The sequence below is a fragment of the Trematomus bernacchii genome, unplaced genomic scaffold (assembly GCF_902827165.1).
Source record: "Trematomus bernacchii unplaced genomic scaffold, fTreBer1.1, whole genome shotgun sequence".
Classification (NCBI taxonomy): Eukaryota; Metazoa; Chordata; class Actinopteri; order Perciformes; family Nototheniidae; genus Trematomus; species Trematomus bernacchii.
The window spans coordinates 7,945,667-7,971,389 of NW_022987564.1; the positions used below are offsets into that span (position 1 = coordinate 7,945,667).

Here is a 25,723-nt window from a genome sequence, read left to right on the forward strand (position 1 = left end):
AAACAGTTAGTGAATGAGATGAGCTTTGAAAAACTACAAACACTAAATTAGCCTCACTTCTGTTTTATTCAGTCTATAAAATAGGCTAATACTATGTCATTAAAACCAGTCGTACAAAGAGCATGAAATCATTCTTTTCCAGACATCTTACAAAATGTATTTTTTTCCTAAAGTTTGAAAAGTACAAACACCTTTTTACAAAACAGCAAAACTACATAGTATTGCACAATCTTTTCATTTATCTCCAAAGTATAAAGTTATTAATCTCCATCTGCATGACAAAAAATAAGAGAGAATAAATTAAGACCTTGTCTTAAGCATAATTCTTTTAAATTACAGAACATAAATAAGAATAAACTCTAGATCATTGAATTAGTCCTTTGTCAACAGCGTTAATTCAAATGTAAAACCAATTCTGAAGAAAAGACAATGCTGTTATTTATGTTAACTAATACTTGGAAAAATAAAAGTGCAATTCGATAGTCAAACTGCCCTAAGCGGCTTATTGGGAAAAGAAGATTGTTTTTTTTTGTTCTGAAACAGAAAATATATGATATATACACATTTAAAATATACAGTGGGAATAAGTGCTTTCAAATAATTGAACTCTGTACACATTTAAAGTATGTATCCCTCTTTTGGCAGGATGAACTCAGCACACAGAAAAACGTTGACCTTTATAACGCTCTGCACAAGAACCAAGTTAAAACTGACAGGAAAACCTGAAGTCTCAGTCACTTTCCTCACAGGAAACACTTGTGTTATGACTTAATACAATGTAGGTGTGGTCGCTGCTCTTAAGAACTCTACCTGAGTCAACTGAGAGGAGGAGGCAGACGCCCAAAAAGGCAGGGGGTGAAAGTATGAAAAAGAAAATAGAGAAGAGATGAAGGGCGACAAAGTAAGGTGTACGGTGAATCTCCAATCAGCTGTCATCCTGTGTTACCTTCCAACGTCTAAGACAGAAATAATAACGGAAGTTTTCTGCCCTGTTCAATATGTATCACCTTCCTCTGCCCTGTTTTTCCATGGGATGTGTGATGAAATATGAAGACACAGTTCTCTTGCTTGATGTCAGCAACAGTCCCGCAGGCCTTCAAAAAGGGCCTTCCCTCGTGGATTATCCTTCAGTGTTTATATCAGTCAAAGCTACTGATTCAGGATCCGGCCCAGCATGCATTGTACATTTGAAGAGTGCTGATCCGAGACCCCTTTGCACCTTTAACATGAAGATATGTGTTTCTGAAACGTCACCCCTCCAGATCAGTAGTCCTATTCTTAATTTCTCCATGCACATACCCATGACCTAACGTTAACCCTTCATAGTCTGAGTCTGTGTTCTGTGAAGGCGAGGAAAAGCCTATTTTTTCCTCTCCTCTACTTCTCGATGAGGCCTGCTTCTTTGATCTTGGTGTAGAAGAATTTCTCCAGTAGGTTGGCACACTTGTAGTACTCGCTCTCTGGAGGGTTGTATTCACGACAGTTGGTGAAGATGCGCTGCATGTCGGCCATGAACAACTTGCGTGTCATGTAGTACCGGCTCTTCAGACGCTCGCTCATTGTCTTAAGATCTGTGAGGAGAAAAAGAGTGAAGTCCACCATTTATACTACTTTCAATGTTGACTGTCAGAAGCTGAATATGTACGCTACCAAACCTATAGCTCTTCTCTTTTTAACACATAACAAACTTTATATTTTCTCTAGTACCACTTGGGCAGCAACTATGAATGAAATCAATAGTGTGCTAAATGTGTTGTCAGGAGATCAGTTTCTATTCTACAAATAAATGCACTGTGTAACTGTTGAATAGTGCATACGATTTTCAAATGGACAAAAAAATGATGATGCACGAATACTATAAAAATATGAAATGTTAAGTCTCCTCGAGAGGAGACTGACCTTCAGCCAGAACACACATCCTACAATCCCAGCATGCATCTGAACTGCTGATGTGTCCTTGAACATCATCTGCAATGACTTACCCCTTACTATTTTCTTCTATGATTACATTTTTCTGTAAAGAATAAAGTCAGTCTATTAGCGAGTGTGTTCCAATGATATATGCTGTGTTCATACCCATGGGGAAGCGAATGACTTGGTAGTACCCAGGTGCCTCTGTTTTTTTCACCGGCTCCATGAAAGGCCAGGCGTTCGGGTGACTCTGAGACATAAAGAACAGTCGGATAAGAATTAAGAGTGTCTTTATTTATTATAAAACAGATCTATGGGCTCTATAAATACAGTGAAAGTATCTATGTGCTTAATATGCAGTACGGAAACGGTTCCTTTAAACAAGCTGTCAGGGCTACCGTAAGGCTCTATGATTTTGATTTAAAATGAAATAATTTACAGGTAGGTGTCCCTACAGTGTCATCACAGTTATTCCTGACGGCAATGCCGCTGGAGAGATGCCTCAGATGTGGGAGACAAGTAAACACTGACCAACCAGACACAGGGACATTTTCGAGATTGGTTTACAGAAACAGCTGCTGAGCTGATTCTTTCTTTCTTTCTCAAACACTAAAGTATGGTAATATATATGTTTCTTTTAAAGTAACTGTTGCTCACCTTCACATGTTGGAGGATGGTTTTCAGAGTGCTGTACAATTGATCTGGGTCCTTCAGTTCCTTCCTAAAGTCATATAAGAAACAGCACCAACATTACATTTTGAAGTTGAAGGCACTCTGCTAGGTTAAACTCTTGTACAGCAGAGACAAACTCACCCTTTTCCTATAGGCTTCCAGCCAGTTTCACCTGTTGATATAAAAGAAACTCAAATTAACCTCCAATATCCTACTGAAAAAGATTAGATAATAGTGTTGAAAAAGATAAACTATATGCTGTAAAGTCAATATTGTAAATAACATACGTATGCCGGGAATGCTCTCGATGGGAATCTGCCGGACTCCTTCCTTAAAACAGGAAAGCCCCGGATAGACCTTTCTGATCTGAGCCTGCTTCCTCTCTATCAGCTTCTTGATGATCTGAGGGAGACAAATAATGCGAAACGATAGTGATTGCAGGAGAAAAAAAGAAAAAAAATAAGCCGTTTAAACAGTTTAAAATGTAAAAACACACACCTCCTTCTGCTTCTTGATGATGACGGAAAACTCTGTGTAGGGAATGCTGGGGTTGAGTTCACAGCCCATGAGCGTGGCTCCTTCATAGTCTTTGATGTAGCCCACATATTTGGCCTTGGGAACCTTGATATCCTTTGAGAAACCCTGAGAGACAGAAGATTTATTTTTCTTTAACCTGTACATACACTGTAATATACCATTACAAAAATAAGCCCGATAAAAAGCTTTAATTTAAACTATTTCATTAAAAACTAAATCATTAAGAGACTTTCAAGACCAAAAAGTAAAAGTAAGTGAAAAGCAGTAAAAATGCTGCCAAGTGCTAGTTAATTACTTTTAGTAATACATGTCAGTATTAGAGTAAAAAAAGGCAGATTCTCAAGTATCAAAAAAGCAAAGTTCATTATATGTTCAGTAAAATAATTTGTATGTTTTCTTGTTTGTTTTTGCAGGTCATGTTAAGGTTTTTATGTACGCACGGTGAAGAGGATCAGGAGGGAAGAGGGAGGGAGAATATTGCATTTTATGACTAAAACTATATTTGTATTTAAAGCATGTTACACTTTAATGGACATCACATGTTACCTGTTTCTTGAAATAGCCGATGGCGTACTCATCAGCATACGTGAGGAAGTTGAGGATGTCGTGCTTTATGTGATATTCCTTCAGGTGGTTCATTAAATGGGTTCCATATCCCTTCAGAAAACACAGCCAAAAAAGGGAAGAGTTCAAACTGAACCATCACACAGAGTGAGTTCACCGAGCTGACAGACAGGAAGTGCTCTCACCTTGACCTGTTCGTTGGAGGTCACGGCACAAAAGACGATCTCCGTAAAGCCCTGCGATGGGAACATTCGGAAGCAGATCCCTCCGATCACACGGCCATCTTTGATGAGAGAGAGCGTCTTGTGCTTCCTGTCAAAAATAAAGAGATGAATTTCAGTCAGAATGTACCTCCACTTCATCTCTAAATGGGATGAGTGGTGATAAAGTACGGTGGCACCCACGGATCAAACACCAGCCGTGTGATGTATTCCTTGGGCATGCGTGGCAGCTGGTGAGAGAACACATTCTGGAGGCCGACGAGCCACATCAAGATCCTCTTATTGGGCTTCTGGTTGAGGGAGTTCCCGATAACGTGGAATTCAATCACCCCCCTGCGCTCCTCGTGACGGGCAGCTTCATCGCGTGCAGAGTGAGCCGACAGCAGACTGGTCTGCACATGGAGGAAGGGATAAAGTATTATGATCACCTTGTTCTTATCATCGAATGTGAAGATAAACACACACAGCACTGTTTACTACTTCATAAAACTATTACTGACACTATCTGGGTCTCACAAGTGGATCATTGACAGTATTAAACATGACCGGCAGTTAAATGTCATACAGTTGTTTAAATGTCATAGAGATCTATAACCTATCGTGCCTAGTGAAGAACATCTTTTTTCTCAATTAACGTATATGGAGTTCAGCAACATACTTTGGGAAGATATTTTTTAAGCTCATTTGTTACCTCTGGAACAGCGGCAGGGTCTGTGATTGTTGCCATGACTTCATTGATGAGCTCCATGGGGATGTCCCCCACCACCCTGGGGCGCTTGTTTTCCTCATGGGGGAGAGGCTCTGAAGGTTTACGTTTCTCTCCAACTGTGATAAAGTATGTAAGCAGAGGAAGGTACTTGTGTTAAACTTCTATATTTGCACTTGTTTCACTTTGTATTGCAACTGCTGAAAAGCCATTTCCCTTGAGACTAATAAAGTTTTATCTTATCTTGTCTATCTAATTACATGTCTCTTAAACACAGTCTCAGCAGTTAAGTAGTGTATCTATATCCAGATAAGATGTGACCTCGCATTTAAGGTGAGCTTACCCTGAGTTCATCACTTCTGTTTCTTTATACAGCTTAAAGGCCAACATTCAAATAAGTGTTTGAGGAAATGTGTTTGCTGCACTTTTGGGACATTGTATTTTAAATCAAAATTCTAGTCAGATGGCCAATACATATCTCTCTTAGCTAGAGGACTCAGGTGCATATGTCATGACAATAAATGTAAAACATTAGTGCTCACTGTTTTCTCACAGATGTTTTGTAATAATGTGGAATAATTGTAACCTTATGAGTAATAACAGGTTTGACCGTCATACCTGGGTTTGGCTCCAGTACGGAGGCGGTTTTCCTGGCAGGACTGACGCTGCCGCAGGTGGATGGGTCCACTGACACAGGGCTGGGGCTGTAGTACAGCGGCCTGGCCACAGGAGGCGCACTGATAACTACAGAAAGGACATCTAGTGTCACAACATGTTTTTATGATCATATTCTTAAATGTTGTTTCTTACACTCCCAACATCAAGGTGTGTGATGTTGTGTGAGTGTGTGTGCTACCTGTGTGGATAGGGATCAGCCCTCCTGACGCTCCTGCCAAAAAGTCTTGGCTCCAGATTGGAGAGCTATGGCTGTACACCTCCTCCTCCAGCATAGACAGGAACCTGAGCCAAACAAAACAACTATATTAAAAAGGCTGCCGGGCATGCATACATACATGAAAGTGGTAACTGTGTAGCTTTATACTGGAAACATGCATGCATGTGTAGTGTAAGTTTCTCTGCTGTACCGCTAATTATAGGTTAGTCTGAATATATAATTAAGTTTGTGGTATATGCCTTTGGCATTTTAGAGTTTCTAAATGTTTGTTTATCTTACTTGGGAAAGTGTGTGAGAATGAGTGTGCGTTTCTCAGGTGGCAGCTTGTCCTTTTCCTGTCTGGCCTGCTCCAGCAGCTGCTTTCTCATCACAGTGAACACCGATCGCACAAGCGTCCGTCCGAAGATCTGGGTGGTCTCGTACCGGGGTAGACTGTCGCAGAACTGAGGCACGTTGCAGTAGCAGAGCCATCTACAATGAGCACAACACAGAAATAACTGGCTGTAAACAAGTGTATGTTGACAGGAAATCTGGCAGGACGTCTGGCAGTGCTGCTACCTGGTGTAGTTGGCTTTGTATCCCGCAGCGTCATCATTGGGAACCCTCTGCCGCCTCTGGGACGGCGTCTCCAGCTGCCAGTAGTTGATCTGGTTGAGAAACATCTTGGCCAGCTCCATTATCGTTTGACGTTCCTTTGATGGCAGGTGGCTGAATTTGTACTGGACGAAGTTATTCACCCCCTATTTGGAAAGAGAAGATACTTGATTAAGTACTTGATTTGCGTTGATTAACGCAAACACAAGAAGGTTATATTTCAGTTGATTTACAGGATAAACCCTTGATTACCTGTTCAATGCTAGGTTTTTCAAACGGAGGACTCTCCTGTGCTTCTAACATTGGCTTTCCCATCTGTAGGATTGATTTCCTCAACAGCTGAAAAATAAGCAGTATTTTAACATGGAGGATGTTAACATGTACACAATGCTGGTTGTAAAATCACGTTTTTATATGTTTGGATTGTAAAAGCGGAGACTTACTTTGAAAAGGGAAAAGTAGACCTGTTTAGTGTCAGCATCCTCCTCTTTGTGAACACATGTGTAGAGGTATTCCACATCCAGGACTATACCTAGAAGTCGGTTCATTTCCTCCTCGGAAACATTTTCTAGATGGGTCACATGATCACCTAGGAAAGAAAGAATAAACCTTAAAATGGTATAGCCAAAACAGCTGATTATAATATAGTATCAATATCAGCTGTATGTTTAATTACTAGACTGGCTGACATACCCAAGGTGTGAGAACAACTCCGGCAAGGCTCCTGCAGGTTGACTGTGCTGGACGGCTGGTCAGTTGGCGGGGGCGTAGGAGGGGGGTTCTGACTCTTCCAGCCGTTACACTTACAGGCTCCCTCTGCCTAGGAAAAACAAGCAGGAGAACAGATCAGGACCAACCTACTTTATTTAATTAACCACCTTTTTATCTGTGAAACACATAATTCATACTTGCTGTTGATGCAAGTTGAAGTGATCTTTTAAGAAAAAACTTTAGGTAGAGTGGCTGATTTCAGTCACTCGCACACTTTAACCGCTTTTTAGTCAGTGCCGAATTATAATTATAATTTCTTATATATATATTTTTTTATAAATGGGCCAAAGCAGCATTAACATATATTTAAGAGCATCTTTGGCCTGTCAGCGTCAGCTGGAGCTGCCGCACTGAGCATGCGCATTGAAACAAAAACAAACTCCGCCCCTTCAGCAGCTGTCACCCTGTCAAAACAAAGACCCCGTCCCACTCTGCGGAAGATTTACTGCATAAAACCAATAAAATACTGTCTATTTAACACCGTGCGTTGACAGACGGCACGGAGACACAGTATCGTTTCCCGTGTAACGCCACAGACCGCGCACGAGCACAAACAGTGGGATCATGCAGCCATTCTGCACACAGCCAGCTACTCCCAAGTAACAGCGCCAAGCCAATGTTTACGTTCACCGACCCCCCACCTAGACAGAAATATAGTAACATTACACATCCAGCGGAAAGCTTGCACCTGAGAGGCCTCTGCTTAAGAGTTCTGCAGAAATAACGCTTTCATTAACTATATTATTAATATCCCTCTTTCAATAATCGGTCTGTGCATGCAAAATGAAAAAAATGAAGTGCGGCAATGGCTTCCTTTGCTGCGCTTGCATTTTGTAAACTATTGCAACCAAACCCAGGAAATAGGATTAATTAAGAATAAATCCATCAAACCAGTGTTTTAAGAGTCAGGCATCTGCAGGTATCGCTTACTTTGCAGGATGAATAAACTCCGAGTTTTTCCAGTTTCTTCGGCCGAGGTGAAGAGCGGAGTTGCGCCTTCTTTACGGCGATACGTGCGGATCCTCCAGCGGCGCCCTCCGTCCCCCCGGCTCCCGGAGCGGCCGGGACCAGGCCCGCCGCCCCGATGGCCGGCGAACCTTGCTGAATCCCAGCGCTGTCGGCCATGATTCACACGGACCCCCGACGGGACCCCCGGCCCGGGTTATATTCGCTCTGCCGTCCTCTCTATTCCACAAGCGGAGGATCAGACATGGCGCTCATCCTTATTTTTTAATTTCTCACTGTAGGCCCATTTTCCTCCGCTAGGGGACTCAAGTGGGATAGGCCAAATTCACTACAATTCAGAGGATAGGTCACAAAATGCACCCGTTTGTAGCAAATGTTCAAGGTCAAACTTAATAGGAAAAATGTGGCTTACCATGCTGAGCCATATCTGAGCACAGTGACTAGTGAACCGTGTTTATTCAAGGCTTGCATACAGGAATTAGTCAAATTAATAGAAAAACCCTATATCAATAGAACATTAAAACGACCTATATGGGTAGGGATGGATGAGAGTTAAACTGTATGTCATAACCTATAAAATAACTAACATGACGTGTTTTTTTGGGGGGGGGGGGAGTTCGACACACACACAAAGTCTGATGACAATAATAAATGATCAAATTGATTTCAGTATTTATTTGGTCATTACATAACAGTACTGTAAAATGCTTGCATTTAAAGGTTCTCGGGTGCAATTAAGTGTTAATGAAAAAATAAAACATACAATTTACATCCTTATTATGTTTTAATTCATTTATTTATGAATGACCATCGTGCCAGCTGATAGTTGTAACACGTTTCCTACAATATCTTCACAAGACTACTGAGATGTTAAAAAGGCAGACAGTTGGTTAATCAAACTGTTTTGTATTAGTTCTGCCTTCTCTGGAGCTTTTACAACCAGCGTTTCTGGAAGTTCAGATCTACTTACAGGGAGAAATGTGGACAAGTAGCCTGATACCACTAAAAATGAGATTAGTGAATTGCGAGAGAGAGATAATGTTAAAAATATAAACCAAAATATTTGGATATTATTTTTTTTCTTTTGAGAAAAAGGGTACAAGACAGACATCTAAATAAATGCAATTTCATTTTTTGTTAATAACACTACATACATTTATAAAGACCACCACTGATTATAATTTAACCATTTGTGTGAAAAAGTTACAGCAACCAAACTCCAAACCCAGATTGTAGCTGTTATTTTCTGCTAACTGTACAGTTTTTTAGATAGATTTTCTAGACATCTCCCTAGCAAGCATTAGTCCTGTCACTGGTAAATCGAAAAAAGTAGACTACACGGCAACACCCTATTTACAGTATATTATTTATATATTTATATTTTTATATATATATATATTTATATCACACTGGCTGTAATTATGACAAGATATAGTAATGAGCATCATTAGTGCAAGGCATGAGTAAGAACTGGAAAAAGAGTTATTGACCACATGTATATGTGCGTGTGTGCATGTGTCGCTGTATGTAACAATGTCAAGTGTGGGGGTGGGACAGGGGGGAAAAAAGTGTGCTCAACACAGGTGACGGACAGGTGTAACAGACTGTGTGTGTTTATGTACAGTTATGTTTATGTCTGACACAGTTCAAAGGGAGGAATTCAACGTAATGTGTGTGTTCATGTGCAAATGTGTTCAAACCTCACACAAACACACACAAACGGGCACGTGTGAGTGAGTCAATGGATGAAATCTGTCATCTGCCAGCCAGCCCAGGCCTAGTTTGTACACACTGTGACGCACAAATGTTTCTAAAGCACTTCCTAAAAAGGAGAAGATGACTAATATTTATGATTCAAACTGGTGATTATGAAGCAGCCTTACATATTGCAACTCCCAACTCTCTACCATCACCTTTTGCTTTTAACAGGTGCAAACCTAGCAGCGGTCCGACAACATTAACACAGTAGAATAGGTAATCTGCATAAACAAAACCATCCAAGGCAGAAACCAAGAGACCCGAGGATAACCACAAAGAGATGGTCTGCACAAGATGTATCAAAGGACACTGCATCAGGAGATTGTGACCTCAGAGGCCCCTGCGCCTTGTTGTGGAGAAAGCTGTGTGGAGCAGGGTTTTCTTTTTTATTGTGCTGCATTGGTCCTTGCAGACACTTAAGTCACAGAGTAAATACTGTGAAACATTGCACAATGCCACTATGGACAGCTAGAAGCAGGCATGGCCCCAGAATGGAGCTTTAGAGAAATATACACTAGTGCTACTTTAGGTTAAGTAGGGGAAAGGACCTGGAAAACACAGGCAGGCAGAGGGAATCAGAGAGAGAATCAAAAATGACAAGTCAAATGTTAAGATAAAAGTGTCAACATGAGAGGTGTGTCTCTCTCTCTCTCTCTGCCCTCCGCCTTTCCTCTTTCTCAGATTCACGATAGTACCCTCCTCTTCTATGATAGACCTTTGTTTCTGTGCTGCTGCAGACTAATTGTTTTTGACAATAATAAGTAACACGATTATCAAAAAGAACAACAACAGAAGACCAGAATAAGAAATGCAGTAGTAAAGTCTTAAGCTATCCCATAATAGGGAAGTAACCACTTCCTCTTAATGAGAAGAAAGGATATGGAAGGCAGGGTGCACTAACATCTCTAATATCTGCTATCGTTAATCTATCAATAATAATTGATAGATGTAACAAGCTGGATGGCGGAAAAGAAGAAAAAGATTGGTTATGAGGCATAATCGAGTAGCAGCGGAACCGTGATGGAAGAAAAGAGGCGTGGCCGTGTGAAGAGATCAGTGTAATGGCATTGAGTTCGTTACTGCAAAAAGAAAAGGGGGGCACAGGGTATATTTTCTTGTTTTGCAGGAAGAGGGATAAGAGTACACCACATTGCATTAGTAACTGCGGTGGCATTCAGGACATCGGCCGCATTAGTTACTGCTCTACAGGTGGTTGGAGGGTGGGGGTCTCCACGTTAGGTACTGCAGCACGGAGCCTTGGCCGGCTGCGGAGGTTCTGTCAGGTCCACCCCCCGGCTCCGCCCACTGTTAGCCCCCGCAGCCTGGGGCTCACTCTTCGGCAATCTCTTGGCTTAAGGGAAAAGCAAAACTATACTTAATAACAAAATAAACTGCAACTTTTTATCTGCAGGGTGCAGTGGTATATGTTCTAAAACTCAAAATAATCTATTTATCAAAATCTATAAGTTTCAAGAATTACCCACCAATAGCCATAAATATCTCGTTCACATTCATAGATGTCTTGGCCGACGTCTCCATGAAAAGTAAGCTGTTGTCATCTGCGTAGGATTGGGCATCCTGTCAACATAGTGTAAACACCATGAGTACACATGTAAGTATTTAAAAACAATTAGATAGAATAAATCACTTGTGTGTGTCTTGGATACATTACATTACATTTAGCGGACGCTTTTATCCAAAGCGACTTACAATAACATAAAAGAAAATTGAGACAAAATAGAGATAGCTATGAGAAGATTAAGGGGGTGTACCGCAAACTATCAAAAATGTATAGTAGCCTTATCTGGCTGGAGAGAGCTTGAGACTCCATACAGAGACATTGGGAACAACAACAGTGATTATCTGCTCTGTTAACACAGGCTTTGATCATCGGGCTCTGTGCACGTTCCCAATAAAGGGGCATCATTTGCCTTTTCTATAGCACAACATAGACAGATTGCATGAACCGTACTTGTGCTATTATATATAAAACATTTAAATATAATGTATTAGCCCATATATTGACTACTGACAATAGAATAACGCTATATTAAAAAGGGGTTGATTAGACAAAGGTGCTTTCATTCTGAAAATCTGAACATAAGTACGACTATAACCCTAACTTAACCATTCATTTCACTTCATGGTACACCCCTCAGTATTTCCAAGAAACTCAAAGCTAATACCGACTGTACGACGCAGTTTGTTTGTTTGTTTGTTTGCTCTGACCTGGAAGTCGACAGCTCTCTTGGAGGCCAGGTCGGCCTTGTTGCCTGACAGAGCGATGACTATGGTAGGGCTGGCTTGTCTTTGCAGCTCCTTCACCCAGTTCTTAGCCCGTGCAAAGGACTCCTACAAAATAGAACATATTGTGTTATCTGTCATTTCATTCATGTGATCAGTAAGTTCAATAGATATTTCCATTAAAAATCACATTTTCACATTGGCAATCACCCGCACTTCAACTTGATGTATACTCCAGAAGAAATCTGACATTTAATCTCGAGGGCAGCATTATGCTCATCTCTCCAACGTTAAGTGAGAGTAAAATGTTGGAAAACTATGTAAAGAACTTATCCAAGGGGGAATCAACTAGCCTCGTTTGTGATGTCGTAGACCACGATGGCGGCCTGTGCTCCTCTGTAATACATGGGGGCCAAACTGTGGTAACGCTCCTGACCGGCAGTGTCCCAGATTTCAAACTTCACCGTTGTGTCATCTAGACACACTGTCTGGGTGAGAAAGGCAGCTAAAAGAAAAGGATAAGCAGAGGGGTGAGTAAGCATTAGATAATCAATATTGACACCAAAACAACACTACTTTATAACGCCATGTAAACAATATAAGCCATAAATATATGAAAACAAGAATTGTACATTTGCAAGACCAAAATATTTTATTCTTTCCACTTTTGCCGCAATGTGTTTCTACAGATGACACTTGTGGCGTAATTCAAGCGCTAATTTACAAATCTAGCGACTATGACTAAACAAATAAAACAGTTAACTTCTACAATTATGTTTTTTTTTTTACTTTTAAAATGTTTATTTTTAAGGTGCTGTCATTACAATGGCAAAGCACCAAATTAGCTAGATGAAAGACTGTCATGAATCTCACATAATTGAGTTACAACCAACTAGCAGCTATTGAGACATAGTGTGTTGATATGAAGCTGACCTCCTATCGTGCTCTCCTGGAATTCATGGAATTGCCCTTTAACGAATCGGAGCACTAAGCTGGACTTCCCCACAGCTGACTCCCCCAACAGCACCAGCTTAAACTGACAGATCTTGTTCCCTGCATTGGGTCCGTTGGGTCTCGTAGCTCCTCCCCGATTGGCCATGACCTAGTCAGATCCCCCGCTGTCCTGTGTGCCAAACCTCACAAGGAGGACTTCTACTGCAACATCCAAGAAAAGAGATAGGTTAGTATTAATGAGTAAGGAACATGTGTGGAACTTGGCTCAAAATAAACAAAACTGCTAACATTTATTGTACTGCTAAACACTTCTATGTGAGATGTTAGATGGGAATTAGAAGGGAATTAGAAATACGCGACCTGATCTTTCTGAGATACTGCGTTGGGATATCAATTAAATGGGAGGGACAAATGGACAGACAACAATAACACTCGAAAACATTAAGTCCTCTGCTGTTGCAGGTGATGGAACTTAAAATAACAAGACTGTCCAACAGCAGGAAACAACTGTGAGAAAAGAACATCAAGGGCAACAAACCAAACAAGTAAATGACAACAATCATACAAACTAGAGTTAAATCAATAGATAGACTGGTTAAACTATTGGAATTAATTATTAGGGAGGCCTTTATTCAGGCACATATAACTATACATCAGTTGGATGATTATTGGTTTAGTCCGTAATTCATATTTTTCTAATATATCAATTTAGTAGAGTATCATAAGAAACACCAGCCAGCATCATCCCTAATTTGAGAAAGTTAGGATAGTGTTGTCTGGTCCTACCTGACAGACAACCCCATAAGCATGCCTTGCCTTTATGAATGCAATTATAAAAAAGGCAAAGAGAACATTAAGCAAAGGAAGCCTTGTCAAGAACCAGAGGAGTTTCACGAGTGTTTCACCCACACGCATTTCTTCAGTGTCTTGACTGCAAGAACCTCTGTATGGATACATGCCAAGCATTCATGAATAGTTTAGTAACTTATTTAGGATTAAACTTGCTGACTCATTTAACAAGAGATGGGTGTTGTCAGAACATAATCCCAGTCTATATCTAGTTTGCAGGGAGAATTTGTCTCTGGAATCTTATCCCTGACCGCAAAAAACACTATTATGACTTAACCGTCCACGTCACATTAACTCCCTTATCCAGGTAAAAGATAAATAAGCAATAACATACAATGGATCTGCCAAAAAGCCCCTCTGTAAAGCATATCTTAGACATTGTTGATGATATTGGAGAGGTGTTCACGGCCTCTATGGTGAGGTCTGAGGCCATAGTTTAAGCCTGTTTATGCTAAACCTTAAGTTTTGTTGCAAAATCAAAGGCAACGCTAAATTAATATCAACATAGTGACAGATGTTGCTTTACCAAAAGCGTTCACACACATGTCAAATTAATTTGTCAACATACAAACAAATACCTCAATACATTGAAAATAACATTATCTAGGACAGAAAGCCCATGAAAGTTACTATTAAGTTTCGCTTCAGAGGATATGAAATCAAGCATTTATTATTTGTTTTCCAAAAACATTTGACAAGTGATGAAGCAAGAAGAAAGCAATTATGCTAAGACACACCTGGGTGAAAAACTAACTGCGTGCACTCAAGACAGGGACTGTCAACAAACGCTGCGCACTGCAATGTTCGACATTTGTGACCGTCGTTAGTTGACTGTAAACACACTTGCTTATGATAGCTGTAGTCATGCATCCGTTTTCGTTCACTAGTTAGTTAGCGTACTTGTTTTTAGCCTAACACAGCTCTTTAACTGACTAGTAACTTTAGCCTCCCAACCACTTTCAGAAAAGCACCTAAAACGACAGGGTCAACTTTCAAATAAATACAAAAATACGATTGCATAACAGGCCAGTCGTTGTATTGTCATGAACGACAAGAAACTGAAATGTTGTGTTGGCTGACTAAGTTATTTAATGGGGAGTAGCCAACCCCCAATTAACAAACATTGACATTAGCTTGTTAGCATTGTTAGCATTCCACCCACTGACCTGATAACACCCATTTAGCTGTTTGCTGTCACAAAGTCAACTGTAAGCCTGTCATTCAGCTTGCTATACCAGACATTACTGGCCACTTACTAATGACAACATATTAACAAAGAATAGGAAAAGCTGGACCCAGTAAGACGTATAAAAAGGCCTGTATTTCTGCATTCCCTTAGCTATCAAACATCACCGATACTAGCTACAGGCAGTAGCACAAGCTAACGTTAGTCCCCCGTGAGCGTTAGCAAGTCAGCCAGCTGGAAACCACAACTTGCCGATTCATGTCAAGTACTCTACCTGAGAGCCAGACGATGTTCTTAACTTTAAATACCACTGATGCAGTATTTACACACGGAACCCGGGACACTGTGGTGGTTGGTGTTTGGGAACCAAGAAAACAGTTTCAACAATCCCGTCACGTCTCCTCCTTTCTTTCTTCTCGCAACTCCCCTCAGAACCAAAACACAAACAAGCTCTTCCGCCCCCCGTGCCACGTCACACAGCACGAGCACGCTGCCCTCCAGGAAGGAGTTGTCAGCTTAACATAACATAACACAACATAACATAACATAACATAAATAGTTATTTTGCTCTATTTTATTTCTATTCTGTTTCTTTTAGCAATATTTTGTATTATTTTATATATTTATGTTGCATTGTTGAAGGCGCCTGGGACGATGGATTTTCATTGCCATGAAAAGTTTATTAACAGCTTGTATATTGGGTACAGTACAGTACAGCCATAACTACACTGTAGCTACTGTGGATATGACAACAAAGTATTTTAATCTTTGAATAGTGCTGCAACTTCTAGTAACAGACACTATTGGAATATTCACTTGATTGGTAATTAATTTAGAAAACTTTTTTCTTAAGGCAAGTGTTGTTATTTATTTTTTTAAATAATAAAGTAACCATGCAACTGAACTTATAGGAAGTTACCTTTTGGCCTGTTTTCAATTGTATTTAACCCTATCACACAGAGCTGCTAACAGTACAAAGAGAGTATTACTTTTATATTTCAGATGCAATCACTCATTAGAGGCCTTGAGAGGTAGAGGTATCCAGTATTTCACAAGAACAGGCAAAACATATTAAAATAGTTTGAGAAAATAGAAACATCCTAGCAAACAGGTTGCATAAAGGTTTGGCTATATTTCTTGCAATAGACATTTTGGGAAAGTTGCCAGATATTTTAATGAAACCTACAAAGACCCTCTGAGAAACGTTCCCAGTTACCAAAACCGGTTTTCAGACACATTTGATAAGCCTAAACATGAATTTTCAATCAAGATAAGATTGAAAGGAGCAGATTTACAAATGTAATAAGCATTATATCTTACATACAGTAGATTTAAAGGTCCCATGTCATGGCCATTTCTACTGATCATAATTCCATTGAGGTATACTAAAATAGATTTATATTGTGCAATTTTCCAAAATCTCATTGGTTTCTCATACAGCATCTCTGTATAGTATGTGTATTCACTCTGTCCTAAACGGCTTGTTGGAGCTCCTGCCCCCCCCCTCCCTGTGAGCCCAGTGGCCGTCTGCGAGACAGCGTGACACAGCGAAACCCAGCCCGAAACCAGCCCGAGCACACACACACACCCGCAGCCTGGCTGGGAGTTTGTGTGTGTGTGCTCACACACAGACTCACAGCCTCGCCGCATCCCCCCCAGAAATCGGCGGAGCTGCAGCTGAGAAAAGATTGAGTGTGTGTGTGTGACTTAACGGCTCCGCGGACGTAACGGCTCCACGGATTGGTCCATTTGGACCAATAGCCGCGTTCACACCAAGTACTTTCCTGTACTTAGTTCCGGCACTAAGTGCCCCGGCGCTTTTAACCCCAGGGCACTTAGTACAGATCGCGTTCACACCGGAGTACTTTTCCCTGAGGGAAGATTACGCAAATGAGCCGCTGACGTCACTTCTTCTTCTTCTGCTTTGGCTTTACTGGCAGGCCACAAACCACTTCACGGCGAGTACAGTAGGTGGCGGTATGCACCTTAAAGTTGTTTGCAATCCGCTGCAAAACAAGAGAGGAAGAAGAAAAACTTCCCGCGTATACTACGACGCCCACCCACTCGCTGTACATTAGGCGTCTGTTGTTTACCTTCCGACCTCAGACATGATGGAGATGGAGTCGACTGAAGTTGTGCTGTTTGTGCTCATGTTATACAGCTTTGTAACTGAGTTAATGCAGCCTGAGCAACTTGCGTACAATAACAAAACAAGCGAGTGGTGGTTGAGAACGCTTTTGGCAGACTGAAGGGCAGGTGGCAGTGCTTGATGAAAAGAAACGACTGCAAGATGGACAAGATCAAAATCCAGGTGGCAGCATGTTGCATATTACATAACCTTTGTGAAAGTAATGAGTACAGGGACGAATGGACTGCCTTACCGGCGACCCAGCTTGATGAGGCATCTGAACAGCGTGTAAATTGTAAACATTTTGACAATAAAGCTGATCTTTTGTACAGTGCTTTTGTTTCTCTTTTATTTTCCAGTCAAGACAGGCAACATTAAAATAGTGTACAGTGTGGCAATATAATAACAATAAACTGTGCCAGGTGTGTTGTATGCACAGTAAATAGGCTCAGCAGCAAACCCACCGTTATTTATTATATATCTTCCTGAGACCCACTGCATCCGTCTGCCATAAACACTATGGAAACATACATGTTAGTTTCGGCCCATAGTGGACTCCATTTTGTGTTGTGTAAAATGGGGGGGGGGGAATTAAAGGTTTGCAAATCCCCATGTCCTCCTCAGAGGACAATCATAAAAACATTTAGTTTTAGGTCAAATACTATTTAAAATTATATAAATGATCATATTTGTGTATGTGCCCCTGCCATTCCTCCACAAGGTTGCAACATTGATGATAAATAAATGACAAATAAAGCTTTGCCAGTTTATAACCGATGAAACATGATGGTATCAGAATAATCACTTACATGTGATGTATAGGATGCTACGGTCACTAAAGATAAAGTGTCAGGAGAAATAAGCAAGCTACAGGATCTGTTTAACAGTAAATAGAAGTTCACATTTTTAATGTAAATAAAATAGAAGTTGTACATGTAAATTAACATTATCAATATAAAATAAAGTGTCAGTTGTATCAAGACTATATAATAACAGTAATAACAATAATATAAAATGAACTGGTGAGCATCTTGTCCTCCGTTTCCTGGGCCTTGGTGAACAGCACCATCTGATCCCCGTGCATCGACTCTTTCACCACGGCACGCCGGTCCTCCAACGCCTGGGCGGTGTCAAAGAAATTCGCATCCCGTGTCCGCTTTCCTAAGAGGGGAAAATAAGCAAGATACAAGATCTGTTTAGTCGCCATGTAGTTTTACAACATACTAGGAATGTGTTTTTTGTATTTTCACAAATAGAATTAAGGTTTCACAAATCTGAAACTGTGTTATAAAGAATCTTTTGACTCTCTGGGATAATCCAGTCCAGATTTGATGAGTCTAGGTATAGTGGTTTTAGATCAGGACCTGGTCTAATGTGGCCAGGATGCAAAAAGCACTGAAATCTCTCTTTTTTGTATTTTCACAAATAGAATTAAGGTTTCACAAATCTGAAACTGTGTTATAAAGAATGTTTAGCCTCTCTGGGATAATCCAGTCCAAATAAATCGGCTATGCAGCGATTTAAGAGGTTCAAACACGGAGGATTGTGCTTCATGTATGCTTGAACTTTGTTTAATGTTGTTGAGGCAAGTTTTCGTACCGGAAGTCATGTGACCTCTAGCCCGGATGTTTACAATGTTTGTGAGAGAGTAAAAAGGCGCGAACATTTGTAAATGCCGGTCTAGGCGAATACGTTTTCACGCTGTTTCATAATTGTACCAAGAAGGAAATAAACATGATTGTGAACATCAGTTCGATGCGTAACGTTCTTTCAAGACAAAGTTACAGTGTGTGTACCTTTGCGTTTGGTTGCTGGTAAGGGGGACGAGCTAGCGCTGTGATCTAGAATGCAAAGCTCGCTTGTTTCCAATCCCGAGAGTTGTCCAGCCTCGCCTGAAACAGACGATTAGTGCCATGAGTTAGTGAAGCAAATTACAGAAACACTACACAGTTATTCACAAGTCAAAACGTTTTCATAACGGCCGAGAATATCTAGCTAGCTAGATGTAGCTAGCTCAGGGCCGGTGTTAGCCTATTCAGCCTAGCATGGCTAGCTTGATCTACTGAGCAAATAAAAGTACATCTGAGACCATTATTGTGCAGATTAAAACCCCAGTGCATGTAGTTGATTTTACCTTCATCGTGGTCGTCATCGTTGGCCACTGAATCCGCCGTTTGTAGTCCTGCCTGAGTTTCTTTATTTTTAGCCGTGGGGCTGTGCACGATTCCCAGGTCGAGTGAAAGCTACTGAACTGGCTTCAGTAGCATTCCCTGGGTCGCGTCCTCGGCGTAGATCTCCAGAAGAGCCGACACCTCCTCATCATTTCTTGATGCTTGCCATAACTGCTTTCAAAAACAAACTACTCTCCGTCGGTGCGTTGGGATTTTGTAGCGAGGGAAAACAATGGCGGCTCTACAAAACATTTTCACAGTTGTACGGGGCGTGGTTTGCAATTCGCCCAGCCAATCAGCACTGGGGCACTTTTCACCCACAGGAAAGTACGATCTCTCAGCGGGCTCTAAAAATGGGGGTAAAAGTTCCCGAGATTAAGTACGATTTTTGGTGTGAACGCGACATAAGGGGTACTAACGGAACTAAACGCGAAAAGTACGGTGAAAAGTACTCCGGTGTGAACGCGGCTAATGGGTCCATTTGGGTATGGGCACGTCACTGTACCCAGGAAGAAAACAATGGAAAAAGATAAATCTCCAACGAGGCATTCTGGGGCAGCATAGACAGGTATTTTCTGTGTTAGAGTTTTACTCGCTACAGGGTGTACTTTGAGGGTTTGTGATTTTGCAGACCGTTTACATGCATAAAAACCTTCATAACACACAAGGGGATGGGTAATACATACAGAAAAAGCATGACAAAAAGCATGACATGGGACCTTTAAGCATGTGGCTCAAACACTGGAGGAGAAAATTATCACAAAAGCTCGCATTATTTGCTATTTGCAATAGCCTGGAATTGTATCACTGTATAGGTTTCATAAAACAGTGTTCATTAATGAATAGTTGAGTTATTGTGTGTGTTAAAATAGTGTATTATCAAGTTTTGAAAAGCTGTGTAAAAGCTATTGTGAGGTCAAGGGTCATAATTGTATATAGCCTATTGAATTACCTTTTCTACTCATTGGGGTGATCATAACAAAGGTTGGGAAATAGTTATTAAAAAATGAAGGAAAGCGTGATGTGATGTATGAGCAACAAAGACAACAAGGGGGAAGTGAAACAAAAACTTTTGTAAAAACTGTATATAAGCATAAGCTAAAAAAATAATGACCAAATACAGGTCCCTCATACTGTATGCAGGACAACATGTGTTCTCTCACATCACATTGGTTACACAAATATTTATGCAAATGATAATGATGATTTAAATAAAGAGATACAGTTGGCACCATACATGGCTCCTATGGCTATGACGGGAGATGACAGTGCAGTGTAATAACAAGCCAAGAGGTGGCGCTGTAGCAAAGAAAGACCGAGTTTATTTAAAAGAAGAAGAAATAAGCCCCGCCCTGAATCTTTGTCTCTTCCGGTTAAGGCCATATGAGCACATTTCATTTATTGTGGAGCATATATGTATATATCTCGTTAGTAATGTGGCCTATTTTATGACACAAACATCATAATACTTTATCTAACAGTTTTAATTTCCATATAGCTCGCCCTGAACAGTCTGAGCAGCATCAGCAATGGAGGAGATAGAGGAGACACCAGAGGAGCATCTGGCCAAGCAGCACCGCAAGGAGAAGAAAGATATGCAAGGTAGGTAATATTAACTGTGTTTAGTTCACTGTCAGCTTGTCTGCAGTGCACCTCATGTGTTGTTTGTGTTCTGAGAGTCTGGCACGATCTAGATACTAGCAAACCATGGAGTAGTCAGAAATGTTGTCACAGGATAAAAAACCTATGGTAACGCCTGTGTTATTATTCTTAGGTATTTGTGTGTCTGTGCGTTTTGCTTTTTAACTAGTGGCACACAGTGATTGAAGGTTTAGTGTTTTGTCAGTGAATAATAGACAGAAAACTGAGTTTTGCACAGAACCCAGAAGTCTGAAACTTACAAGCTTTTTATGACTGTCATCCAAACTCCATCACTGATGTCAAAACAAGATTTGTTAAAGGCAAAATAGAAGTTTTGACACCACATATTTGGGAATGGCTTGAGTAGAATGTAGGCTAAATTATTTTAACTCAGAGAGAGGTGGAGAAGCAGTTTCCTGTCGCATATGATTTATGGCTTTCAGATATATGTAATGATGTACTGTGGGTGACAGGGCGTTCAGTGTTGCGGCCCCCACCCTCTGGAATGCACTTCCTCCTGAGATCCGGAACGCTGCCTCACTGGACATCTTCAAATCCTCACTAAAAACGCACCTGTTCACCATGGCCTTCGGACCCTAGTCCTTTCCTGGTCCCCTGGCTTCCTTTATTTTATTTTGTTCTTGTTTTGTTCGCTCCTCATTGTCTGTTTTGTTTTGTCTGTCCACCATGTACAGCGACCTTGGGTCCCGTTAAAGGCGCTTTATAAATTCCATTTATTATCATTATTATTATACGTTTTAATTTCCTCTAACTACTAAACCAACATTGAGACAGGTTAATGCCATCTGTGAGGTTCCCAGCTATGTAATTGACCCCCCCCCCCCTTTTTCAAACAACATGCAGGAACACATAATAGCTCTATTCTGCATTGAGTGTGCACACGCTGTATTATTGATTTGTTGATCTTGCTTGTGTTTCATTTTAGCTCAAATCCAGAGCATGAAAAATGCCATCCCCAAAAATGACAAGAAAAGGAGGAAACAGATGACTGAAGAGATTGCAAAAATAGAGGCTGACCTGAACAATAAACATGAGGAGGAATTAAGTCAACTCAAATCTTCCACTGACACCAAGGTACAAGCAAATATGAACACACATCTTTTTTTATTGGTATCTCATTGTTCATTCTCACATGAAGTATAGGTATTAGATAAACGTCAATGTGGAAAATAAGCTTTCCTTGCTCAATCTTACAAGGTGGAAGAAGTGTTAAATGGAGTGGAGACCATGAAGATGGAGGGTGGAAAAGAAGCAGAAGCAGAAGCAGCAGCAGCAGCAGCAGAAGAAGAAGAAGAAGAAGAAGAGGTCACACAGCCACGTCTAACAAAGGCCCAGAAGAGAAGGGTAAGATACAGGTTCCACATAAGTTTTAAAGGGGACCTATCTTACAAAATGCACTTCTTGATGTCTTTTATACATATATATGTGTCCCCGGTGTGTCGGGGAACCCACCCAGCATCAGAAAATAAAACCCTTTCTCTTTTCCTCCGTACCCACATCTTTTAAAAACGGGGGGTCCAACGAGCTTATACAGATTTGCTGCCGATATGACGTAATTTCGGATGGTGGACCCACAGAGAGTTGCTATCAGAAACAATGCCTGACGTGTTTTAGACGTAATATGGTATTTGTTTACATTAGCAAGCCTCGCTAACACTCAGAGCTAACCTGTACTGGAGAGCACATGTGTTTTAAAAAGCAGGAAATAAAAAAAGGAACTCACCTTGTGGTAAACCCGCAAGAGAAAAAGCATTTGAGCTCCATACTGTTTCAGAAATAATCCTTGATGTGGTTTAGAACAGGATGGCGTTTTATCACAGCAGAATTTAACTTTTATCTCCGGTAGAATTCTGATCAGGCATTAGCTTCGCCTCCTCTTTTTTTTTTTCACCCAAAATCCGCATTTCTCTAACAGGGCTGGAATAGAGGGATATGAGGGATGTCTAAAATGCATGATCTGTTTGTATTTTGAGAAAAACACATCATAGACATGTTTTAATATATTTGTATATACCTGAGACCCATAATATATGCCTAAAAATAGCATGATAGGTGCACTTTAAGACATTTTTAAGTGTTGTTTGCTATTGTCTACAGCACTTTAACTGTCATTTAGTGTGCAGTTGAAGAAATCCTCAGGCTTGTAATCCATCATCCTTATTACTAAAATCCACAAAACACAACACTTTGAATAATCAACAAATGTCATATAGCAGGGTTATTCCTAAGCATTTCCTTTATAATTGGTCATTTTCTAAGCAGTCTGTTTGCTTTCCTTTTAAAAATGTTTGAGTACTAACTAAATGCATTTTATCTAAAAAAACATCACCTCCAGGACAAGAAGGCAGCGCAGGAGAAGGAGAGAGAGAGCAGGATAGCAGAGGCCGAGGTGCTGAACCTGCAGGGTGTGAGGCACCAGGAGGGGCTGAAGCTGGCTCAGAAACTCGCCACCAAACAGCTTCAGATCAAGGAGATCTCCTCTGATGGCCACTGCATGTACCGTGCCATCGAGGATCAGCTGGCCCAGCGAACAAAGGTATTCATTGTTATAGGAATATTACTGCAGTGGCTGAAGTTTGAATACCTAATCAGAAATGTGATAGGCAAATCTCTACACTTCATGCGGCACTGTGTAAGTTGCCACATTTGAATATAATGACAAACTTTGACAAAAGTTCATGCATGTGTTATTACCAAAGCTCATACACAAAGTACATATTTTATTCTGTTTCATTTTAGCCTGAGTTAACCATGAGTATGAAAGAACTGCGGTCTCGCACTGCTGAGTTCATGAGGGGCCATGCTGATGACTTCCTGCCTTTCCTCACCAACTCCAACACGGGGGACATGTACACAACAGGTAACACTCTTATCTTTGTATTAGTAATCAGGAACTATCTCTTGTATTTTAAAGAATATTTTAATGGGTTGGTTTGGATATTTTGCAGTGTGGTATGAGGTATTAATCTGTAGTCAATGTATCGATAATGGTCTGCACGTACGATACTGAAGTAAAGAAGTGCTGCTGTTGATTAGGGCAGCTGAAAACACGTTTTAGTCAACTGAAAGAAAGCCTTATCAAAATAACATAATTACACAAACAAACTAACTGATCAGTCCTGCAACCCTCATGTTCTGCGAGTTATTAGTTTCTTTCAACGGAGCCTGGTTGTCTTGCCAAGAGCATAGATAACGACTTCAGTTCCCTGTTAGAAACAAAGAATGTAAAGCTGTGTCACGGCAAGGAAAATATTTTAAATAAAGCATACTGTTATAGATTTATTTTGCTGGCTAAAATATGTTTTGATGACATCTCTGTCCAGCGTAGCCATTTACTTTTCTTCTGTGCCTTACCTACTGTACACAGATCAATACCTCATACAACCCCACTTCTAAACATCTAAACTATTAGTTTAAAGACCAACAATGGTAGCCATACATATATTTGAGAAAGGAGTTATGTGTATGCCCAGTATTCATGCAGTGTTTTTGGTCTCCAGATGAGTTTGAGAAGTACTGCAGTGACGTGGAGCACACAGCAGCTTGGGGTGGACAACTGGAAGTGAGTTGTTGACGTTTTGTCACAGACACACTGTGCTTTTGCTCGTTGTATTTTTAAATAATTATTTTCTTTTTTCCCAACAGTTGCGAGCTTTGACCCAAGTTCTTCTCTTGCCAATGGAAGTGATCCAGGCTGACTCCCCACCTATAAAAATTGGGGAGGAATTTGATAGTGAACCCGTCACCCTAATGTACGTTGTGTATATTGTGTTTTCTTTTGTCAAAGATTCAGTTTGCATAACAAATACAGTTAAATTAGTAGAACAAAGTATATTGGAGGAACATAATAAGAGTTTTGGACCCTCATTTCATCTCAAGTTAGACATTTTTTAAAACTGATTACATCATGTCTATCACAAAACACACTAAAGCAGGTGTAGAGAGACAAACTAGTTTAACAAACATGTAATGAATATACTGACTATATTAAATGACACATTTTAATAAAGCTTTTCAGAATTTTGAAATATTTATATCAGATCTCTTGACTCACAGAATATATTTTCTTATTTTTTGCAGATATATGCGTCACGCCTATGGACTAGGAGAGCACTACAACTCTGTGGAGCAGCTAAAGGATCCCGCTAATGCAGAGGACAGCTGAGAGACAACCCAGTCTTGGTGTGACTTAAACCAATGTGTGTGATTCAGAGTGTGTTCAAACCACTCACACCAAGGGACCCTAAATACAATCGTATTTTGAAGGAGACCCCCCCCCCCCCTCATTTAAGACATTGTTAAGCTGAGGTTAACGGAGAAGCTGGTTGTTTCCAACACACAGTGGTAGGTCTTAGAAGTCAAAAGATATCAGCGGGGAGTGATATATATTTCTCTAGACAGTATCACTGTGCGTAAGAAAAAAAGCATAAAAGGGAAATTCATGTGAATTAACAATGTTTTGGGAAGCAAAGTTGTACCAAAATAGTTAGGAGAGGATGTAAGATCTATTATTCATTTGACTCCAAATGTTAACAGTCAGTGAGGGGTTGATAAACTGAACTGAATTGTGGAACTTGTGAATCATATCAATGTTACATAAACTCATAAAATACTAATAAGGTATTCAACTGCTTTGTTTTTAATATTTCTGATGAGGAAGATATTATCATAAATACTGTTTTCAACATGAGACTGTGAAACAGCCATTTTAACATGCAGTGACCAGCAGGAGGCATGCACACATCTATTCATTCTAGGCATGTGTGAAGCAAAAGTTATCTGTTGAAAATGGAGAAATACTTGCATGAACCTCAAACAAGCTGTCACTTTTAAAGCAGATATTGTCTCACTCAGGGTAATGTCTGCGTATTGTAAACGGTACATATACCAAAGGCCTACAGAACATACTGTAGCTCTAATGAAACACAAAACAT

General features: G+C 40.4%; 3 protein-coding genes across 4 annotated transcripts; 1 reads left to right on the forward strand and 2 right to left on the reverse strand.

The window, feature by feature from the left end:
- Positions 1 to 47: 47 nt before the first annotated feature.
- kat2b (K(lysine) acetyltransferase 2B) lies at positions 48 to 8,088 on the reverse strand. The gene is made up of 18 exons (XM_034124924.1): positions 7,802 to 8,088; positions 6,794 to 6,920; positions 6,544 to 6,689; positions 6,353 to 6,439; positions 6,065 to 6,246; positions 5,786 to 5,977; positions 5,468 to 5,571; positions 5,230 to 5,355; positions 4,597 to 4,730; positions 4,089 to 4,297; positions 3,870 to 3,996; positions 3,667 to 3,777; positions 3,082 to 3,225; positions 2,871 to 2,985; positions 2,725 to 2,755; positions 2,569 to 2,632; positions 2,077 to 2,161; positions 48 to 1,571 (listed from the first exon to the last, which is right to left on the reverse strand). The coding sequence occupies exons 1-18, from the start codon at positions 7,994 to 7,996 to the stop codon at positions 1,378 to 1,380; spliced, it is 2,373 nt and encodes a 790-aa protein (XP_033980815.1). The 5' UTR covers positions 7,997 to 8,088; the 3' UTR covers positions 48 to 1,377.
- A 399-nt stretch (positions 8,089 to 8,487) lies between these two features.
- On the reverse strand, positions 8,488 to 15,292 carry rab5aa (RAB5A, member RAS oncogene family, a). 2 transcript variants are annotated; one of them, XM_034124798.1, is made up of 6 exons: positions 15,103 to 15,292; positions 12,773 to 12,994; positions 12,193 to 12,344; positions 11,825 to 11,947; positions 11,080 to 11,173; positions 8,488 to 10,946 (listed from the first exon to the last, which is right to left on the reverse strand). In XM_034124798.1, the coding sequence occupies exons 2-6, from the start codon at positions 12,936 to 12,938 to the stop codon at positions 10,831 to 10,833; spliced, it is 651 nt and encodes a 216-aa protein (XP_033980689.1). In that variant the 5' UTR covers positions 12,939 to 12,994; positions 15,103 to 15,292; the 3' UTR covers positions 8,488 to 10,830. The 2 variants fall into 2 exon arrangements, with proteins under 2 accessions (XP_033980689.1, XP_033980690.1); XM_034124799.1 differs by having other exon boundaries at positions 12,773 to 12,991; positions 15,103 to 15,282.
- Positions 15,293 to 20,485: 5,193 nt separating this feature from the next.
- On the forward strand, positions 20,486 to 25,405 carry otud6b (OTU deubiquitinase 6B). Its single transcript, XM_034124207.1, has 8 exons — positions 20,486 to 20,729; positions 21,715 to 21,863; positions 21,987 to 22,133; positions 23,125 to 23,325; positions 23,529 to 23,649; positions 24,290 to 24,351; positions 24,435 to 24,541; positions 24,870 to 25,405. Exons 1-8 carry the CDS (start codon positions 20,657 to 20,659, stop codon positions 24,952 to 24,954), a joined length of 945 nt encoding a protein of 314 aa, XP_033980098.1. The 5' UTR covers positions 20,486 to 20,656; the 3' UTR covers positions 24,955 to 25,405.
- Positions 25,406 to 25,723: the final 318 nt, after the last annotated feature.

Coding starts and splice junctions, on each gene's coding strand:
- rab5aa (XM_034124798.1), bottom strand. CDS start 12,938: ATGGCCAATCGGGGAGGAGCTACGAGACCCAACGGACCCAATGCAGGG. Junction 12,345..12,772: donor CCAGGAGAGCACGATAGGAG/GTCAGCTTCATA, acceptor CTTTTCTTTTAG/CTGCCTTTCTCACCCAGACA. Junction 11,174..11,824: donor AGAGAGCTGTCGACTTCCAG/GTCAGAGCAAAC, acceptor CTATGTTGACAG/GATGCCCAATCCTACGCAGA.
- kat2b (XM_034124924.1), bottom strand. CDS start 7,996: ATGGCCGACAGCGCTGGGATTCAGCAAGGTTCGCCGGCCATCGGGGCG. Junction 5,572..5,785: donor ATTCTCACACACTTTCCCAA/GTAAGATAAACA, acceptor TGTTTGGCTCAG/GTTCCTGTCTATGCTGGAGG. Junction 2,756..2,870: donor CGAGAGCATTCCCGGCATAC/GTATGTTATTTA, acceptor TTATATCAACAG/GTGAAACTGGCTGGAAGCCT.
- otud6b (XM_034124207.1), top strand. CDS start 20,657: ATGGAGGAGATAGAGGAGACACCAGAGGAGCATCTGGCCAAGCAGCAC. Junction 23,326..23,528: donor AGCTGGCCCAGCGAACAAAG/GTATTCATTGTT, acceptor GTTTCATTTTAG/CCTGAGTTAACCATGAGTAT. Junction 23,650..24,289: donor GGGGGACATGTACACAACAG/GTAACACTCTTA, acceptor TTTGGTCTCCAG/ATGAGTTTGAGAAGTACTGC.